The sequence below is a fragment of the Crocodylus siamensis genome, chromosome 8 (assembly GCF_052110815.1).
Source record: "Crocodylus siamensis isolate JL-2025a chromosome 8, ASM5211081v1, whole genome shotgun sequence".
Taxonomy (NCBI): Eukaryota; Metazoa; Chordata; order Crocodylia; family Crocodylidae; genus Crocodylus; species Crocodylus siamensis.
This window is the reverse complement of record NC_143402.1, coordinates 43,898,030-43,918,200: the sequence shown is the minus strand read 5'-3', so window position 1 is coordinate 43,918,200 and position 20,171 is coordinate 43,898,030. Positions and strand designations below refer to the sequence as shown.

Here is a 20,171-nt window from a genome sequence, read left to right as displayed (position 1 = left end):
CACCCTAGCAGCAAAGGGATGGGCTGAGCTAAAAAGTAGCCATGCCACTGAGGCCCAACTTGGCCTAGTCCAAGGGGGACAGGATCCCAGCCCCGCCCTAATAAGCCTAGAGATCAGGCTGTTTTGTTCTCTGACAACACCTCTTAGATTCCTGGCTAAGCAGATTCTTTACCATATACACACACAATTTCAGGGACTGATGCGCTTCACTGAGTAGCTTTAGCTGGAAAAAAAACATACGAAGGAATTTGGAATGTTGTTTTGTTTAGAGCTAAATCTTGCTTCACTATAACTGGTCTGAAAAGCAGGCGTGTCCTGTGTCAAATCAACCTGAAATGAGGTGTTTCAGCTCTTGGTTTGCACCTGGCTGGGTGCTTCAGGATCCCTCTGCTGCACAGCTTGGCTCAGATGCCATCTCAGCACTGTCTGTGGAGCTAGAGCTACCCTCAAAGTCATGATGAACAGCAAAGGGAGGCAGTGCTTGACAGAGTTTCTTACACCAGGAGTCAATGCACCTACAGAGGGTCAAGTGCCACTAGCCCCATTGTCTAAGCAGGGGAAACTAAGGCACAGGAGAATGAGCTTGCTCAGATCATCCAGGGTGGCAGGATTAGGGTCCAGGTGTCCCCATTACACACCTCAGTCTGTAGTCAGGCACTGAGCACAGTAGCAACTAGGGGTGTGTACCAAGGCAGAGCAGAGGCAACCACCTGGGAAAATCTGACTGTGGACCACTGCTCTTCCCTCTCCCCATCACTCCGCACTTGGGACTGTCCCCGGGAACACTGGACATTCGTCCCGGTCAGAACAAAGCTATCTCGATACTCTGCAAAATTCCACTCCTGGCTGCAGAGGGATTTGGAGAAGCAGGGGGCATGTCACTGCTCTCCGGCGGCAAACTGTGGAATTGCAGGGATCGGTCTTCCTGCTTTGTTTCACTCCTGATGGTGCATTGAAGCTAGATAGGTTGGAAGCTTTGAGAGCAGAACCCGAGTTTTCTGTGCCCATAGAGCTCTGAGCATGTTGTCGGTCACCAGCGGAGACCCAAAGAAATAAACAAAGATGAGAAAGGGGTCCTTAATCACCCTCCCCACCAGATAGGGAAGGACACAGAGTTGGAGCAATTTAGTCTATGAACAGCTACAATAGAAATTGGCATGGCAGAGGGCTCCGATCCTGTGGCTAGTGCCTCCACTTGTGACTCTGCCCACAACACTGCACTTCTTCATGCTCCAGTTTCCCCAGGCATTAGATGGAATAAAACCATTTATCCATCTCCCACCGGGGAATTACACAGTGCCAGCAAGTCCTTTGAACACACACACGTGCAGTATCAATGCTTGCTTGCTAAGCCCTCACTGTCTCAGCTCCAGCCCTGGCAGAAGTTGCTCAGTGGAATCTGTTCTTATCTCTTTCCTGATTTGCAATTCAGATTTCAGCTGACACTTTAATTGGTGCTTCCTGCCTGGGCCCCTCTCCACCTGTGAATGAGATGCAGCAGGGTACACTTATGGCTGCCAGCTAAGAACTGTTAATGGGCAATTAGCAGTAGGGGACACTTCACACATGGGACACTGCTAAGTCTTTGCTCCCAGGCAGGTGCTCAGTGACCTACATGAAACAAGACGCTTGCTCAGGGCCTGGGTTCTCCTTCAGAAAGTATCTGCAGCAGGGAGGCAGCACTAACCAGTGGTCAGGGCATTGAGCTGGAAGTCAAGAGACACAAATATTCTCTCTTCTGTGCCACTGACCTGCTGTGTGACCATGGGTGTCTCCAGGTTCCCTGCTTCCCCTTCTGTTCTTCATCACTCTTGTCTATGCCAACTGTCAAATCTTTGGGTTTAAGGTGTGTGTGTGGTATCTAGATCTGATCTCAGCTACAACCTCCAGGTGCAAGTGAGATGTGGATAATGTTTGACTATCCTAACACAGCACAAGGTCAGAAAGACCCACTGGGCTCACTCAGCACAGCTGAGAGCTTCCCCGCATTAACTCCTGTTTAAACTTGCAGATCCACACAAACAGCCCATCCAGAGTTAAGATTTTCCATGATGGAGAGTCAACACAGATCTTAGCAAGCTGTGCCCATGCCAGTGACCCTCACAGTTAGATGCTATTCACACAAGAACTCAGGTATCTTATCTAACTTCTGCTCACAGGCATCAGGTCTTGGAATCCTGCTGAACTTTCTGGTTAGAAATGTCTGCTCCCCTGTGGGGATGAATATAGTGTGATTAGGTCACCCTCTCGCCTTCTCTTTGACAAACTAAGTGAATGGAGCTCCTGGGTCTGTCACTGGAAAGGCTGACCTCCAATCTGTTAGTCACTCTTGTGGCTTTTCACTTAACCGTCTCTGATTTAGTGAGGCATTGGCACCACACCTGGACATGGGATTGCAGCTTCAGCCACACAAGTGCCATTTACAGGAAACAAACCCTCCCTGCTCCTTCTCCAGAGCCCCTTTTCACAGATATTCAAGGAACTCATTAGCTCTTGTGGTTTGTGTGCAGAACCAAGACCTTATCTCTTTAGGATCCTGCTAGAAACATCACCCTCAGGAGCCTTGCCACGTGCAGGTACATCTGTTCAGCGCATTGAACCCCTGTGTCTACCTACGAAGCAGTGGCATGGGTGCTCCTTCCTCTGTAGGCCACTGTCACAGACACTGGCATGGGCTGTTACACACTGCAGTGCACTCCCCCAGCTCTCACCCTGTCCTGAGTAGTCAGTTACTCCAGAGTTGCCACGGTCTCCTGGGGTGGCAACATCTTCCCCCCCTAACCTGCTTAGCAGATGGAGGCAGGGGGCCCAGCCCATCTTGCCTCACTGAGTCTCAGCCAAGGACCCAGCCAGGCAGGTCCCACTCAACCCTTGCCACACAACCCCCTTAGCCACTCCCTCCCTCCAACCACCCGTTTCACCTGTCTCTTACCCCTGCTTGGTCCTGGCAACGCTCCTTCCACAGGGAGCTGTCCAGCTTCTGTCCAAATGCCTGGGTGCTTCTGCTCCTGCAGGTTCACATCTGGGACTGACTCAGCTCTGAGAGCCCAGGAAGGGTGGAGCTGTCTGAGGCTGAGAGCTTCTTTGGGCAGACTTCTATTTTCATTGCAAGAGTATGGCTTCTTGGATGTGTAGCAAAACAGTTGTAGATTATTCTCTATTATTATCCCTGTTTTTCTGTTGAACTGTCTCAGCTGCCTGGCTCAGAACTGTTCTCAAACTTTGCGAAATCAGCTCTCTGAAAGCACCAAAGATGCCACAACAGTTAATCCCAATCCTTTGTATTTTGCCAGAGAAACAAAAGACTGAATGGGCCTGTAGTGAATGAACCTTGACTCTAGCCCTTGTAGAGGCTCCCTTCAGGGCACATCAGATATCCCTGACTGTTTGTGCTCTAATGACACAATCTAGCCTCCATTGTGGTCAATGGGAGTTTGACCACTGAGTTCACTGGGGGCAAGACCAGGCCCTTATCACACCTGTGGCTACCCAGAGGACTTTAGCATGGATGGGTGTTAGCTTTACACCCCTTTCTTCAGGGGAGATCCCAACTGGAGGTTCAAAGGCTGCTGATTGCAATTGATGGCAATAAGTCCCAGTTAAACCTCCACAAAGATATTTTTAACCATCAGATAGCATCAAACACACTCAGAGTCTTAATATATCTATGTCCCCACAGCCCGAGTCGTGGGACTAGAGGTGTGTGTGGGATTAGCTGCTATTCTCAGAGATGGTGAGGCTGTAAATGCCACTGGCAAAGCCATAACCCACAAACTCTTCCCAGTGACAACAAGGGGGCCTCAGTCCCCTGTCATGGAAAAGTTGGGACTTTTTCATTTGTTCCCCAGCTCATTCTCAGAACTCCTCTAAAGCCGTGGTCACCAACCAGTGGATTATGATTTACCAGTTGACCGGGGAGCCTCTGACAGTCTTGCCCCCCCACATAGACAATCAGAGGCTCTTTGATCAGAAGTGGCAGGACATATGAGTGGCAGGGCGCACGTGGCTGAGCTGAGTCACACTCCCCTGCTGCCGGGCCCAGCCAGGTAAGTGGGACAATCCCCCTCTGTGCCCCCTGCCACCAGGTGAGTGGGGCTCTGGCCAGGTGGTTAGGGTGAGGGTCAGAGACTAGGCGGCTCATCCAGGCACATGGGGGAGCTCTTGCCACTGCATGCACACCGGCAGAGGCCCTGGGGAGCATGTGCTCCATGCCCCCCGCCGATCTGCGCAAGGGGCAAGGCAGCTGCCACTTCAGGTTGGGCTACACACCCTGAGCCCCACTGTAGCTGGCCTGGGAGCAGCCCAGCATCATATGCATTCCACCGCTGGGTGGGCAGGGGATGAGACTCAGCCCAGTGGCGGGAAGCATGTGGTGTTGACCTACTCCTGGGCCAGCTGCAGCAGAGCTTGGGGCCGCAGCTGCCCAGCCTGCAGTGACAGCCACCTCCACCACGCTCATATTGGGGGGTACGTCCCCCCCACAAATGCTTGCCAGCATGGCCGACTGCAGCAGCGCTGAGAGAGGGAGTGTGGCTGGAGCAGGGGCACGCCCTGCATGGGTGGGGTGTGGGAAGGGGAGGGGCATGCAGCCTGGGACGGCACAGGGGGGCACATGCCCCTGGATCTACACTGGCTGGGCCAGCTGTCGCTGTGTGCTGGGGCCAGGGCGGCACCAGACTCTTTCCAGGGGGCTTGCCTGAGCTACACTGCAAGCTGGGGCCTGTTTGTATTATGGACCCCAGCTGTACTGTGCCAGACTGGGCAGGTCAAGGCCGCACCACTGCTGCTTTATCACTCTGAGCTGCTAGTCCCAAGCTGGGGGCGGCCACACAGCACTGAGAACAGAGGTGGGACTGCAGTGGGGCAGCTGCCAGGGAGCGGCAGCTCAGGGCAGCGCTGGGAACAGGGCTACAGGAAGTGGCTGCAGGCACACAAAAATTCACTATAGCCCACCCTACCTGCCCTCTGTGCCACCCCGTCTGACCCAGTCTGAGCTGCTGCTTCCGGGCAGCTGCCCTGCTCCAGTCTTGCCTCCATCCCTGGCACCGCGCAGCTGACACAGGTTGTCCCCAGCTTGGGATCTGCAGCTCAGAGCAATAAAACAGCAGGGGGACAGTAGCAGTGCTCAGCAGTGGTGTCTTTTGTCCAGTGTGCAACACAGCTGGAGCCTGCAGCAAATCAGTCCCCAGGAAGAGCCCGGCACCACCCTGGCTGCAGCCCACAGCATGCAGATCTGGGGGCTTGTGCCCCGTGCCTTCCTGGGCTGTGTGGCCCCCTTTCCCTTTGTTCTACCTGTGCATGGCCTGCCCCTGCTCCAGCCACACTCCCTCTCTCACCACCGTGGGGTTGAGGCAGATCAAGGCCGCAGCAGTGAGGGAGGGAGCGTGGCACAACTAGGAGCAGGGGCTGTAGGGAGTGGGGGACAAGCAGAGGCCCCGGGGGCATATGCCCTCTGGGCCTCTGCTTGTCCCACCACCCAACCTGGTCACAGCCCCACTCACTGCAGCCCCTGCTCTTGCCTATGCCCAGCTTCCTCCCTCACTGCTGGGACCTCGATCTGCCCCCCCCCCCCCACCCGCCATGGCCTTTTCCCCTCCCCCTGACTCTTCCCCCCCCGGGCTGACTCCCCAGGCGGGGGGGCGGACTTGAAGATCTACAAGGTCCCTTCCGACCCAACTGCTATGATTCTGTGACCTGCTGGAGCAGGGGGTATGCCCCTCAACTTTTTCTCCCTTTGCCTCAATCTGCCCCACCTTCCCTTTCCACAAAATGACCTGTGAGGTGAGGGAGGGGGTGCACGGTAGATCTTGGGGTGCTTTTTAATTCAAAAAGTGGTCTCCAACTTAAAAAGGTTGGAGACTACTACTCTAAAGCATCAACCCAGGGAGGAGGGCTGGGCCAAGAGCTGAGTTCAGGGCTCAAATGGGCCTTGGCTTCTACTCTCAACTCAGTCACTGACTCATAGGGAGGTTTAGGCTGAGTCACTGCTCCAGCCTGTGCCTCATTTTCCCCATAAGGATAGTGCTGCCATAGGGGGATAGGAATGCCTGTGATGCATTTTGAGATTTCATAGGCGTTAGGGACTAGAAGGGATCTCATGAGATCAAGTCCAGCCCCCCCACCACAGGCAGAATGTCAGCTGGAATCAAGTGACCCCAGCAAAAAATACATTCACATGTTTTTTGAAAGAGTTCAGAGTAGGTGCTTGCACAACCTCTGGGGGGAGTTTGTTCCAAATCCTGGACAAGCACCATAAAGAACTTTTTTCTCATGTCTAGTCTAAAATCAGCCTTCCTGGAGTTTATGGCCGTTAGACCTTGTTATCCCTTGGGGAGCCCTGGTGAACAGCTGTTCCCCAGGTCCTGATGCACCCCTCTTATGTAATGGTAGGCTGCCACCAAGGCCCCTCTGAGCCTTCTCTTCTCTAGACTGAAGAGTCCCTAGCCCCTCAGCCTCTCCTCATACGGCCTTCCCTCCAGGCGTTGGATCATACAGGTGGCTCTCCTCTGGACTCTCAAGCTTCTCCACATCCCTCCTGAAGCTGGGGCAGGGGAGACGGGATGATGACAATACTGGATGCAGTACTCCAGCTGCAAGAGATCAATGGTTGGGAGGGGCTAGAGTGGGGCAAAGGGTTACTATGGACTTGATGTTCTACCACCTCTAGCATTTGCCCTTTCATCAAGCAGCCTGACCTAAAAGCCCCCTGGGATACAGGTAACTGCACCTGGCTGTAACCTTGGCCCAGGACCTAGGAAAGGAAGCTCTGACCTCTGTACAAAGGGGATTTGGGCCTGAGGACTTACTCGCTTTCTGGCTACCTAAGCCCTGCCCCATCTGTTAATGATGGCATCATAGGAACAGTTATGATGTCACAGAGAAGGATTGTGACCTCAGGAGCTGCAACTGTTTTCTGCTGCAGTTTCTCTTTGCCAAGGGCCTTAGCCGGCCTCAGGGGGATTAGAGCTAGGAGCAGCACTGAGCCCACCGGAGGGGCCTTGCCTGCCTCTGTGCTCCTTCCTCTCTCATCAGCCCTATTCCTTCCCACACTCTAGCCAGGTGTGAAGCCAGTGCCTCAGGCTGGAGCTCCTCCACAGGGCTCAGAAAGCTCATCCAGCCAAGGGGGTGTGAGTGGGAGGGAGCAGCATGACTCATGGGCAGCCCTGCCTGGCAGCTGGCAGAGCTGATGAAAGGAAGCCAGGAAGAGCAAGTCCTGGTGCCGCGTGCCAGGTTCTGCACAGGAACAGGGAGGGAAATGCCAGCTCTCTTAGGTGCCCTCCTTGGCTCTGGCCTGCCCCAAGTTTTAGGGGGATTGTGCCCAAGATACAATAACTCTGTGGCATTGTCCCTCCCAGGGGGCATCACAGAAACGGGGGCTTCTGTACACACTCACAGTACAGAAGCATGGAGAGCCCTGCCCACAAGCAAGCCCTACTCACACGTTCTATACATACCTGCTCCCAATGGCTGCCTGAGACACTCCTGGCAAGTCAGCAGTGGGGTTGAGTTATAAAAGTAAAACTGATGCCCCTGCGTGGCTTCTCTTGAGAAGGGACCATAGTCAGAGAGGACCCTGAGTCAGGCACCCTGGGGGCAATTTAGCCCCTGCCAGGCTTTAAGGCTATGCCCAGATTCTGAGTCTCAGTGCCTGCAGGCCAGCCTTCAGACCTCTCTGATGAAGAGCCTCAGGCTGGGGTCTCTCCTCAGGTTTTTCTGTGCTTGTGCACAGCAGCAGCCCTGATGCCAGCCTCAGGCCCCAGCATGGGGGCACCTGCAGTGCCTGAAGCCTCAGCTGATTCTGCAGCAGAGAGGTGATGGGTGATGGATGACCCTTGGCCCTGGTCCTGGCCCTGGCCCGAGGACTTTGGGTAAAGGCCTGAACCAATCCCTGCCTCAGCTTCCCCAGCTCACCCAGTGGGACAGCACCTGCTCTCATTGCAATTTCATAGATACGTAGGGCTAGAAAGGACCTCAAGAGGTCATCTAGTCCCAGTGGGGGCAAGGCAGCAGAGCTCCACTGGAATCAGTGGAGCAATGTTGTCCTGTACCGTACCAGCTACTCCAATAGAGCAAGAAATGGTCCCTGCACCATCTCACTAATAATGGATTCCCTGGATCTGATGCCTCTCAACAGCTCTAAGCCAACAGAGAAAGGAAGGTGATGGTGGAGACAGTCCATGTGCTAGACACAGAACATCTCCAGGAGTCAGCCACGAGCAATAGTCCTCCCTGGGCCTAGGCAGAGGCGACAGCTCCCAAGGCAAGTCCTTGCTACACCCAGCTATTCCACTGGGTGGCAGAGTTGAGCTTCACTGGCTAGAGCAGGGGTGGGCAAAATGCAGCCCGGGGGGCCGGATGTGGCCCACCAGGCCATTCTCTCTGGTCCGCAGGGCCCCCCAAAATGTAGAAAATTAATATTTATCTGCCCTGGGCTGCCTGTCATGTGGCCCTTGACGGCTTGCAAAAACTCAGTAAGCAGCCCTCTGCCTGAAGTAACTGCCCGCCCCTGGGCTAGAGTGAATCCCAATGACCAGATCACCCTTTTTGCGGGGGAGAGGGAGAGCTGGGCAACCAGCTACAGGTACAGGGGTTTGCTATGCAGCCAGGCTCTGGCAGCAGGTGCAGGATGGAGGGGCCTGAATGTTACCCAGAGAAACTGTCCAGTGGCATTTTTAATGGCTATAGATTCCCTATAGTGGGGGGCCGAGGGAGTGGGTAGGGGCCTGCCCCCTTGCAAGCACCTTCACAGATTATGCAACACATGCGCATTTCAGGCCGGTGTTTCTCCTGGTCTGTGTCCAGGGTCTACTGGAGAAATCCAGGCCCCTCCCAGGTGGAGCTGTTCAGACAGAGCCTTGGTAGGGGCCAACACACCTGGCAAATAGCTTAAGGAACCAGTGGTCAACCTGCTCCAAACACCCAGTGGTAGCCAAGGCAGTGGGGAGGCCACCAAGGGAAAAGACTGAAGCTGTGTGAATCACAGTGGGATCAGCCCAGTGTGGTCATTGCTGCCCAAGTACTCACAGCATGGGGATTTTCTGCCCCAGAGAACAGAGGATGGACCAGCACAGCCCCATGGGCAATGACCAGGCCTCCTTGCACCTGCCACACTGCCCCCACCAGCCAGGGCACAGTGGACTTTGACATGTACAGTGCTCATGGAAGCACTGAAGTTGGACTGTGCAGCCAGACAGGTGCTGGTTATGTCTCTGGAAGGGCCACAGGAGGAGGGCCTCACAGGGAGGAGCCCTCTGGGCTCCTCCATGGCAGGTTTTTACATGGTTTGGTTTAGGAACAAGGGGTCTAGCATCACTGCCTTGATGCCTCTCCCAAGCCTGCAAGACTAGGCAGGCTTGGGCAGGAGATATGTCAAAGGTCAGTGGGACCTGGCAGCCAGAACTGCCCCTGCACCCTGGTGTCTGCAGGGCAGGGTCTTTTACCACAGCCATATGGTAACATCACTGTAGGATCCATTCATGGCTTACCTGGACACTGGGCAAGCTGGGCATTGCATGCTAGCTAGCCTACAGCAGGGTGAGGAGCAGGGCTAGCTGCATTTCCAAGCTGCAGGCACTGCCAGCTTTAGTGACACTAGAATCACAGGCAGAGCCCAGCACTGGGCAGTGCCCTGGCGAAGTGGAGCCCAGCAAATGAACACCAGGGCAATCCCAAACTGGCTGGAAATCCAGGGGTTCTCCCCTGACAGACACTGTCATTGCTGTCTCTATGTCCTGCCCACTTGTAGCCTGGCCAGGCTGGACATTGGGACATGGATACAAAACCTGCCCAGCAGGCAACCTCCCTGTACTGGCAATTGATGCAGGCAACTGCAGAGCCCAGACAAGACCAAAAGTACCACCTAGTGGTACAGCGGGGGAATGACCGTCCCCAGCAAATTCATGTCCAAATTCATCTCAGCAAATTCATCACACTTGGGTGGCTGCTGGAGTTTGCTATTTCCACAATGGCTCCCTACCCACTCAGCTCAGCAGCCACTCTTGTTTGGCTCTACTGACCCCAGCTGGCAAGTGTTTTCAGAGGTGACTGTAGAGCTCCAAGTTCATCATGTCTCCCTGACACCTTAGCGAAGCCATGTCCTCCCCAAGGGAAAACAACTCTGTGAACACAGGGCTCAGACTCAGCCTGGGCTCACCCTGGCCTGTGTACCAACAGCAATGGCAGTGCTGCTGCTGGTGTCATGCCAGTAACAGGGGCACATCTCAGACAGCAAAAATGCTGTAGAGGGAACGGAGTGAATGGTTGTGTATGACATGCAAGACCAGAGCAGAATGCTGCTCCCATTGCTGCTGGCTCTGTAGGACAGGAGTGAGAGCTCTGCATGTGTGCGTGCGTGTGAGAGAGAGACAGAGGACAGCGAGAGCGTATTGAGTGAGTGTTAGAGGGGCAGGGGTATGCATGAGAGCTTACCCCCACTATTTCCAGGAAGAGCTCTAGCAGGCAAAAGTGGGCTCTTTTAACCTCCAAAGGCAAGGCAAGAGGCACTGAAGCTAGCTAAATATGGGGCTGTCCGTGCCATGGAACCCCTGAACAGAGCTGCTCTGGCTGAACTGGGGCAGCAGAGCTGCCTAATGGAAATGTGGCATCTGGTTCTGTGACTGACAGTTACCCCCAGACCCTGAGCGCTCCCTAAGCCAAGCAACGCTGCCTTCTGCCAGCAGAATTGTGCCTACATGGCTTTGTAGCACAGGCCTGACATCAGAGCAGAAACAATGCACGGACTACTAGCAGCAGGAGCATGAACCACTGGTGCAATTTGCCCAGGGCCAGGACATCCTTGCCAACGCCTGATGGCTGTATATTGGCTCTCTCCACAAGATGTGTGGTAATTCAAGCAGGAGGGACTGTGCCCTGGGAGAGCCATGGGAAAGGCTCCCCAGTCTGTGCCATGCAACTCAGAGTAGCTTTTCCACCTTCAGGGCCTGCTATAATGGCTGCTGTCAGTCCAGGTGCATCACTGCCATGAAAACCCAGTTATCTTACCAGGCTGTTGTGTTGATGTCTCCCCGCCCACTGGAGGCTCCGTGGCCTATGCAGGTGCCATTGTCTCTCTCTGAGCTGGATCTGCCAAAACCAGGGACGTCTTGCAGCTGTTATCTTGGCAGTCGGGCTCCTTAGCTCCAGCTGTGGCATTTGGCCCTGGAGATGCACAGCCTCAGCCAAGATGGAGTGCAACATACCAGTACCCTGCAGCCTGCCAACCTCCCTGGACCATCAGCAAGCTGGCCACTGTTTGGTACATGCTACTGCAGCTGCAGGGCTACAGCAGGGAGCTCCAAAGTGCGCTCTGGCCTGTAGCGCCAGGGAGGAGCTCAGCATGTTTGCAATCTGGCTTAAGGTCAAGCCTGAGCTTAAGGTCAAGCTACGCACATTGGCTGACAGTTGCGGGGAGCAAGGGATGAGGCGAGATCTTGGATGTCCAGAGCTGTACCAGCAGGAACCCGTTCTACCAACCAAACTGCACTTGCACTGGTCTGATGCTTCTGCTGACACTTATGTGCTGAGGGCTTTGCCTGTGTAGTACCTTGGTGGAGCTATCCCTGCACACAGGGACAGGGTTACTTTTCAGAGTCCCTGTGCATGGATTCCCTACCATTACTAGGCAGCCACACTAGTAACAGCCATGACATGGGGGGTGAGGGCTGACCTGCCCCAGCAGGGGCTTTGCAAGGTGCTCAGTGCCCTTATGTTGCCCCATGAATTACTCCTAGCACAGCCCTGCCCCATCTTCTGATGCCCACTCTCAGCACGGCTGGCATTGGCAACCACAGCACAAGTGACCACAAGACACCGAGCGGCTCTTGGTCATTAGCACCATTTAATGTAGCGGAACCGGGCCCTCCTGCACACCTCCCCACTCTGCCTGAGCAGGAGATACGCGCCCGAGGGCTGAGCATTGCCAAGCACAGTAACAAATTTCTTCAAGGCACACATGGAGGTACTGTGCAATGTACGGCTCTGGCAACTGCACAAAGCCGCTGCTGGTTGCTGGGGGGAAAGCAGAACATGATGCAAATAAGACAATGTGACCCCAAGAGTCCCCACCCATAGACCTGACAGTTGGAGTGGCCCTGACTGGGTTGGGGGTGAGTGGTTGATGCAGTTTCTCATGGGCACCAAAGGTACATTTTACACATGCTTCAGGGGTAGGGCGCTTTAATTAGAGTGACTCTGAGAGTCGCTTTAATTAAAACACCCACAGAGTTTTGTGTATCGGTGTCTAACTGGACACTAATTCCTGGCAATGAGGGTCATATACAGCAAAACCAAGCAGGTGTGAGGCAGCAGGAGCTGCAGTGCAACCCTGCTTGGTTACTTGCAGCTCCAAACACCACCAGGCACTGGGTTTTCCTAGAGAGGCATCATGATTCCAAATCAGCATGTTTCCATCCTTACCATCCCTGCAACCTCCCTCAGGCCTCCTGTGCTGTTCTCATGTCTACCAGAGGGGGATGGTGTTGATCCATTTTCTCTTCCTACCAGAGGCCACACACATCTCTGGTCCCTGCTACCCTAGGCAAATAAGGCCTAGCCCTTGGGCAGAGCAGGAGCTGCACACACAAGCCCATCACACCCCTTTCTAGAGGACAATTCAGAGATGGCACCTTCCCCTAAGCTGGGGGCATTTCTGATAGTCTCCCCCATACACGAACCTCTTCTCCACAGGCACAACTTGGGGGGCGCTAGCAGGGAGGAGGACATGGGGAGGATCTCAATGATGAGAGAAAGGAGGGAAAGTGTTATCTTATAACCAAAGGGAAGCCCATTCTGAGACTCCTGGAGACAGCTCAGGCTACACAGGATGGAGCCTGGGCTGCCACCCTGAACAGTGCAGCCAGGCTGTGAACCCACTTGTTCCCCACTGCCCATGACCACACTAAGCTCCCAGCAGGGAACTGGGCAGTGATCAGCTGGTACCACACCACACCTCTCCTCCGCCTCAATCCTCTGCCCAAGCTGCTCATGTCTTTAACTGTCCTTTGGAGGCAAATGCAATGGAATGAGGGCAGGGAGGACATACTGTGTGTTCAGCTTCCAACATGGCTTTATTGGGCCACTAGGAGACTGATGTTGTGGAGCATCAGCCAGTCTCTTATGAGCCATGAAGGAAAGGCAGCATGGCAGGGGACTGAGGTAAGAACAGGCCCTGGCAATGAGCACAAGGTTATAGCAGGTTTGTGTCATGGAGTGAGTGTGGTGATGGCTGGTGGGTGTGTGCATGTATGCGTGTAAGTGATTTTCAGGCACTTAAAACAGTGTAATAATAATGGACAGCCATTGGAGGTTTGGGAGGGGGGGAAGGGGGGGAGCGGGTGTGTGCAAGCATTTAAAAAAGAGAATAAAGAAAACAATACAGTCAAGTGTTTTGGAGGGAGGTAGCATCTAAACCTCCCTGCAGCCTCAGACACCCACCTCCCCAGAGCCTGTGCCACCACACAGAACATCATGGGGGTGAAGCTGATTACAAGCAAGGCAACACACACCAGCTTTCATCCACGGCAAAGCTGAGTGAAACACAACAGGTCAAGCAGACAGCATAGAGGATGACAAGTGCCCTGGTTGCTAAGGAGGCTTTGCCATAAGAAAGAAGTGCTGATCATGTCCCTTCTAAGCTCCCAAACTGTGCCTGGAAAGTTGTTAGAAGGGGGCTGTATCATCACATCTGCGAATTGTAAGCAAGAATTCCAGGAATTTTAGGCATAGTAGAAATCCAGAGCCCAGAATGGAAAACAATGAAGATTTCCAGTTCAGAATTCCTGTATTGTTTCAAGAGGCCTTTTTTTTTCCCATGGCTTTAATCACCTCCTGTAACAACAGGATGCCCTTAACTAACATGTCCAGCCCTGTCCACTTCATTCTCACATAACATTTTAATTGCTCAACTTTCATCTAGTAGCTAATCAGTTGTGTATTTTTCTAAAGCAGCTATTTCCTTTTTGGCTAAATCCAGTTTCATTTGGTTTCAGAGCTCCCGGCTTGACTGGAAAATATCCATGTGCAAATTCAGCAAAAAGCTTATGTCCAATTACTTGAAAGGGCTTTGCAGTGGATTCGAGGGGCACTGAAGGGTTAACTCACACTGCCCCATAAGGGGAAAGCCTCATTTGAACTGTAGTGTGGTGCCATTAGTGCTTGTAGGAGTATCAGAAGAGCTTAGTGTTCCTAGCTATATTCCCCTGGTTGCTAACCCAAAAAAAATATCTCTAGTCCCATTCTGGAGTGTGACCCAGATGAGTCATCAGCAAATGACCAATGACAATTTTTAAGTGATATTTTTATATCATTGGGGGGTTAGGTTAGCTTCAGCATATTCTTTTTAAAAAAACTTGTCTCAAGGACCCTCCCTGACCTGTCTGTCCTGGTCACCAGACCAAGGGGTAAGAATGGATCCATGGCCACAATGACATGTAACAGGGCATCCAGCTATGGTTGAATTCCCAGTGTCTGCCCAGGGGCTAAGAAGTGGAGTACTGGAGGGTCAGCCCTGTGCTGATATGAGGACTGATCCCTGCTGGTACTGAGCATCTACAACTCGCAGTGAATGCAGAGGGAACGCAACCCTTCTCTAGCAGTACAACTGGCTCTCAAGCCCCCTTCCATGTGCCCCACTAGACAACCCCATCCCATTTTTATAAGGCACAATGGTATGGGTGGCACTGGGACCATAACACAGTTCAAGGGCAGGCAGCTGGGATCTTGGAAACTGGGTTCCCTAATGTCATGGTACCCGTGCCAAGTTAGAGCAGCTTCCCTGCCATGGGGCACTGCTGAAAGCTGAGGCCCACGGTGTCACAGTGCCCCCTTACAATGCAGCCAGGAGGGATTCTGGTTGCTATGACATGTGAGATGGCTGGGCCCCTCTGGAGGCTCTGCTCAGCAAGCACTAAAGCCCTCTGGGCCCTGGAATTTCACTCAGGACTTTGTCACCAGAAAGCCCACGGTAGGGAGAAGCTCACCTCTGCACAAGTGCTGGCACCTTCTGGCCCTGCTCCTCTACACATCATGGTGGGCTGCAAGGCTACAGCAGGGGGCCATCCCGAAGGAGGCTGTGAGGACAGGCCAGCTTGGGGCAGCAGCCTTCACATCCCAGTGATGCCCTTTAATCTCCCAGGGGTAGTAGACTAGACAAGGACTGCTCCCAGGAGGCAGTGCAGTCTTGCCAGGAGCTTGAGTGGGCAGCACCTGACTAAACCACCCTCCTCCTCCCCACAGAAGTGAGTAACCAGGTGGGTGGCACCCTGGGACTAAGATGGTGCCTCAATCAGATGAAGGAGAGCAGGGTCTAGGGCTACTTGCCTGGGCCTTGGATGTGCCCAGCACAGCTAGAGTTAAGTGCTTGGTGGATTCAGACTATTGTTCTAAACACAATGGAGAGGAAGAGGATGTCAGGGGCTGAGTATTTGTGGCAAATCCCCAGCAAATTCCTTTGGTTATTTAGAAGCCACATGCATGAAGGAAATAACACATTAACCCTACATTGCCAGCCCCTTTGGAGTGTAGGAGTAGGGAGCAGGACACCTCAAGCACAAAGAGCCAGCACTTACTGTGAGGAAGCCCCAGGCTGAAGGGCTCACTCTGGTTTCCAGAGCTAGAGGGCACCATGCAGGGCCTGCAATTAGTGCAGAACCAGCTCACCAGGGACTCTGCTGGCCAGCAAGGGGCTGAGAGTAAATCCCAAGCATTGCTTTGGGTTGGGAGCCAGAAGGGATGGGGGGAGGCAGTGGTCAGGCCAGATGCCCCTCCAGAAAGAGGTCAACAAGAGAGTGGGGTCCCCTGGGTTAGTGCTTCCTCCCCCCAGAGCTGCTCACCAATTTGATATTGTCTAGTGATAAGGCACACAGTATGGCTCTAACGGGGAGACTGATATTGGTAACAAGCAACACAAGGATGAATCCAACTGGGGTCACTGCAGGCGGCCCGGTCACCCACAGTGGGGGTGTGGGATGGGCAGGGAAGGGAAGGGAAGGGGCCCAAAATTCAATCTGCTAGGGCACAGCACTCCAGCCCCAGCTCTGCCTATGTGCCTTTGGCACCAAGTTTTTGCAGAGAGCAGAAGAGCTGGCTGTGGGGAGACCAGTGCTCCACTACAACCAAGCTGCCCTTCCAGAAGAGGCAGAACCTGGGCTGGCATAGTCAGGACATGGCACAGAGATCAGCAAAGAATAGCCTGTGCCTTAGCATGTGCAGTGAATGCTGGAGCGCAGGCAACCCCAACAGTAGTGCTGGCGGGGCCGAGGGATGCTACCACCACGCAGGTGTTAGCAGAGCATGCAGCAGCACTGTGCCCACCCCCAGGCACATGACCAAGGACTCCATGGGGATCCCACATACTGCTGAATCCAAGGCAGCTGCTGGGAGCCTGAAGCACAGGTTAGCAGAGACAATCGGTGACAGGGTCTCTGCAGACATCTCCCAGCCTCTTGTCAAGGTGTCCTGGTGGAATAGATGCAGGAGGTCACAGGCCAACCTGCTTCTACTGCCCTGCGTGGAGCTGCCATGGTTACAAAGGAGTCCACACAAGTCACTGAGTGATGGATCTGACCTGGATTCTTGTGCCCTGCCAGAATGGACTCTGAACAGGCTGCACAGAGGAGCCTACTGCAAGGGGCAGGGCCTTGGGCTAGAGGGCACAGGGAGCAGTCCCCTGTGGAGGACAGGGAGGTGTTGAACCCAGCTGGAAGGGAAGGTGATCTGAAAGCCTTGTGCCATCCTTACCTGGGAGCACTGAGGAAGAGCAATTCTTGCCTCTGCTGCTGACTTCTCAGAGCTCATCTGGGCTCCCTCCATCCAGCAAGCCCAGACTGGATCCCATCCCCAGAGGCAGGGCTGATCAGAACGGCAGGCTCTGGGCAGATGCTCCAGCTGTGGCTATGCCCCGCACCCTGCCCTCCTCACTGGCTAAGAAGCAACTTAACATATAAAAATAAATAACATTTCAGAAGGATCCCCTGCCCCCCAGCCACACTCCCACATGCAAGCGAAGGCACAGGTGTAGAGAGGACCAGACACCAGTCACTAGGACAAGATCCACTTTGGTAGTGCTGCCTGCAGGCTTGGTGCTTGGCTAGCAGTGCCATCTAGGCCTGCGGCTGGGATGTTCATGCAGACAAGGGCTCCTGTGGCAGGATGGTTGACAGGAAGCAAGCATCAGTTCCTTGGGTTCCCTGGCTCACAGCTGCGTCTGCCACACACTTTGGCAAAGGCTGGGAAGGCTGAAGCAACATCCCGTTGGGGTGTTCAAGAGACCATGTCATCAGGTTCCCTTCCAGTTCAGCTCCAGAAACCCCTGTATGCTCTCCAGTGGGGGGGGCGGCACTCACAGGCCTGGCAGAACTCCTGCAGTACAGATCCTCTGTGTTCCTGGTGTTGGTGAGATGGCACCTGTGACCCAACAGGTTCCTGGCAGGCCAATGATGGGAGATGGCTGGCACAGCCGCACCCCAGGGGCCTCAGGACTTGGAATTCTTGGGGCTGTCCAAGGTCTTTGCTGAACTCACTGATTGGTAACCAGGGCCCAACTGGTCCTGGGAGCCAGAAGGCACTTGAGTCTCCTGCAGAATTAGTGCATGTGCTGAGATGGGAACACCAGCCTCAAAGCCATTCTCCAAGGCCATAATCTGGGAGACTGCAGTGGGCAGCAGGGCACATTGATGCCCCACCTCTGCTCCAGGTCCTGTTGGCATCATCCATGAGAAGGCAGCTGCAGCTGCTGGGCAGGCCAGGGCACTAACACTCTTTGGGGCCCAGCAGGAGACTCTCCCTGAGACACTTAAGCTGCTCCTCCCCCAGCTTGATTTTCTCCTCTAGCTCCCGTTGCTCAATGAGGAGGGCAGACTTCATCTTGACAAAGTGCTGGTAGTCCTGTAGCTGCTCATCCAGCAGGTAGCGTGACACAATCTCATACACAACCTGCTCCCGGCGGCCCACGTGCTCCTTCAGCTCCTTGGCATCTTCCAGTTGCTCTGAGAGCTGCCGCTTCTTTTCAATCAGTGCTACCTGCAGGACAGAAGGGGGGAGCGAGGGTAAGCATGGCCTTCAGAGCTGCTGTGGCCTTGAGGTAGGATGTGAGGAGCAAGATTGGAGGTCCCCAAGACAAGACAGAATAAGGCCCAGTCCCACATAAACAACCCCCAAATAATTCATAGAAATGTTGGATTTGGGAAAGAAAGTTCATGAGCTTTTACCCCTCAATCCTGCCCCACAGCCCTCTACCATCCCATCCCTGAGCAGAGACAACCCCCCATATCTGTGCTTTGCTAATGCAGAATGTGGTTGCCTAAATAACCAACTGCTGTCGCAGGCAGGGTGGTCCTACGTTAGTTCCTGAGCGAACCATTACGATCTCCTCTCTAGATTCACCTCACCTTACTTGTTTCACAAATGCAGTTCCTGAGCCTAGAGTGTTGGTGAACATGGTTGTGCACTGCTTAGTGCTTTGTGCACCCTGACTCAGAAGTACATGTAAGAGTCCTTGGGGAGCAACCTCAGAAGTGCTTCTTTTCTCCAGCATTTTCCATCCTGCAGAGTCAGACCCTCCCTGCTGCCTGTGACCCACTGCCCTGGTTCCCCAGTGGATGGCATGTGGATGGTGATATAGCTCCAGCAGAGATGCGGGGCTGGGATATTCATGCCCACACTGAGGAAGACCTCTCTTCCATGTCTGCTCCTCCCACCTCACTCCCTCTCCCCCCTTCAGCCTGCAGCTCCTGCCCCATACCTTCTCCTCCTCAGTGGCCTCAGGGCCCAGGCTATTGAGCGCATTCTCCACACGTGCTAGGCGGCCTGAGAGAGACAGCAGCAGGTTGACCACCCTGTCCAGGTCCCCGACAAAGAGGCGAAACTTGTCCAGCTCATTGGGCTTGCAGACACCCTTGAGCTGGCTCTCCACTTCTTCACCCAGTGCCGTGTTGGCACTGATGTCATCCTGCAGGCCCCGCTGTGCCTCCTGCAGCACTGACAGCTTCCTGCTGAGGCTCTCGATGAGCTGTGCCTGCATAGAGGAGGCGTGTTACACAGGAGATGGAGAGGGGGCTAGGAATCAGGGTGACAGGGTTCTCTTCCTAGCTCTGGGCAGGAATAGGGGCCTAACAATTAGAGCTGAAGCAGGGGGCTTGCCTGTGTGTTCTTTCCAGCTAGGGGTGGGGTTTGAGTTAGGTAGGGGCTCTCTGGGGCTTTATTCTCCAAGCTGGGGAAGGAAGTGATATCTAGTGGTTGGAGCAGGGGTACAGAACTTTGTTTCTATTCCCAGCTCAGGAGAAGGAAGTGCAGTGGTCACAGCAAGGTGGGGGTCTGCTGGGTTCTCTTCCCTGTCCTTCCATGGGCCCTTGGCCAAACCCCACAGGGAGGATAAGGATGCCCCAGTGATCTCACAGGAGCCCAGCCACAGGGCTCCAGGCTGGACCCCATACCCACATTCATTCCCTAATGCCAGTGGAAGGTTTCCTGCCTGCAACCCTGGTTAGGGCAGAACCTGCAGTATCTGTAACTGCCCCCTCTCACCTTCTTATGTGCCAGCTCGTGATCCACCTCCTCATCCTCAGAGGTCCCCTCTGCCATGTCTGGCAGCTCTTTCATTTTGTTCAGCAACTCAGCCTTGCCCGCCGAGGTGTTATAATATGCCGAGTAGGAGGTGGGGCTGATGGCCCCACCTGGGGGAGGCGAGATGGGCTGAAACTCCTGCCTGCACCAACACAGGGCACCACAGGGGTTAGACAGAGACCTGATGGGGGATGTCACAGCACAGTGCAATGGAACCCACACTGGCAGGAGACCCCAGCATCCACACCCTCATGAACCCCCATGGCTCCTGCCTTCCAGGGCTCCTTCAGTGCACTTCTGAAGTCCTGTTCTGCCAGTGTCCTTAGTCCCTCTTGTTTCCCATTCCTAAGAGTCACAAGGGGAAGATTCACTGCTGCTATGTGCATAGAGGCAATGTTTGAATGTATGGCCAGCCACAGGGGCGGCCTGTCCAACGATGTATAGGGACAGCAGCAACAAGGGCTAAAACCTGCAGGAAAGTGGAGGGCTGAGATAACTTTGGAGAGGAGTCAGGCTGAAGGAACATGGACAACACACAGAGATGTCAATGCTCCAGCCTCAAAGTCCTCATGCTGGTGGTATCTGCATCTACAGCTATTTACATCCTGAAATCC

General features: G+C 54.2%; 1 protein-coding gene across 7 annotated transcripts in view; it reads right to left on the bottom strand.

Moving 5' to 3' along the window:
* Positions 1 to 11,814: 11,814 nt before the first annotated feature.
* The window catches only part of SHROOM4 (shroom family member 4), a 62,441-nt gene continuing 54,084 nt past the window's right edge, over positions 11,815 to 20,171 (bottom strand). For all 7 annotated transcript variants that reach the window (XM_090059713.1, XM_090059716.1, XM_090059718.1 and 4 more), the window contains 3 exons: positions 19,519 to 19,699; positions 18,737 to 19,009; positions 11,815 to 18,015 (listed from right to left, as the gene is read on the bottom strand). In XM_090059713.1, the coding sequence (XP_089915839.1) occupies positions 17,746 to 18,015; positions 18,737 to 19,009; positions 19,519 to 19,699 (724 nt within the window). In that variant the 3' untranslated portion in view covers positions 11,815 to 17,745. The remainder of the gene's footprint in view (positions 18,016 to 18,736; positions 19,010 to 19,518; positions 19,700 to 20,171) is intronic.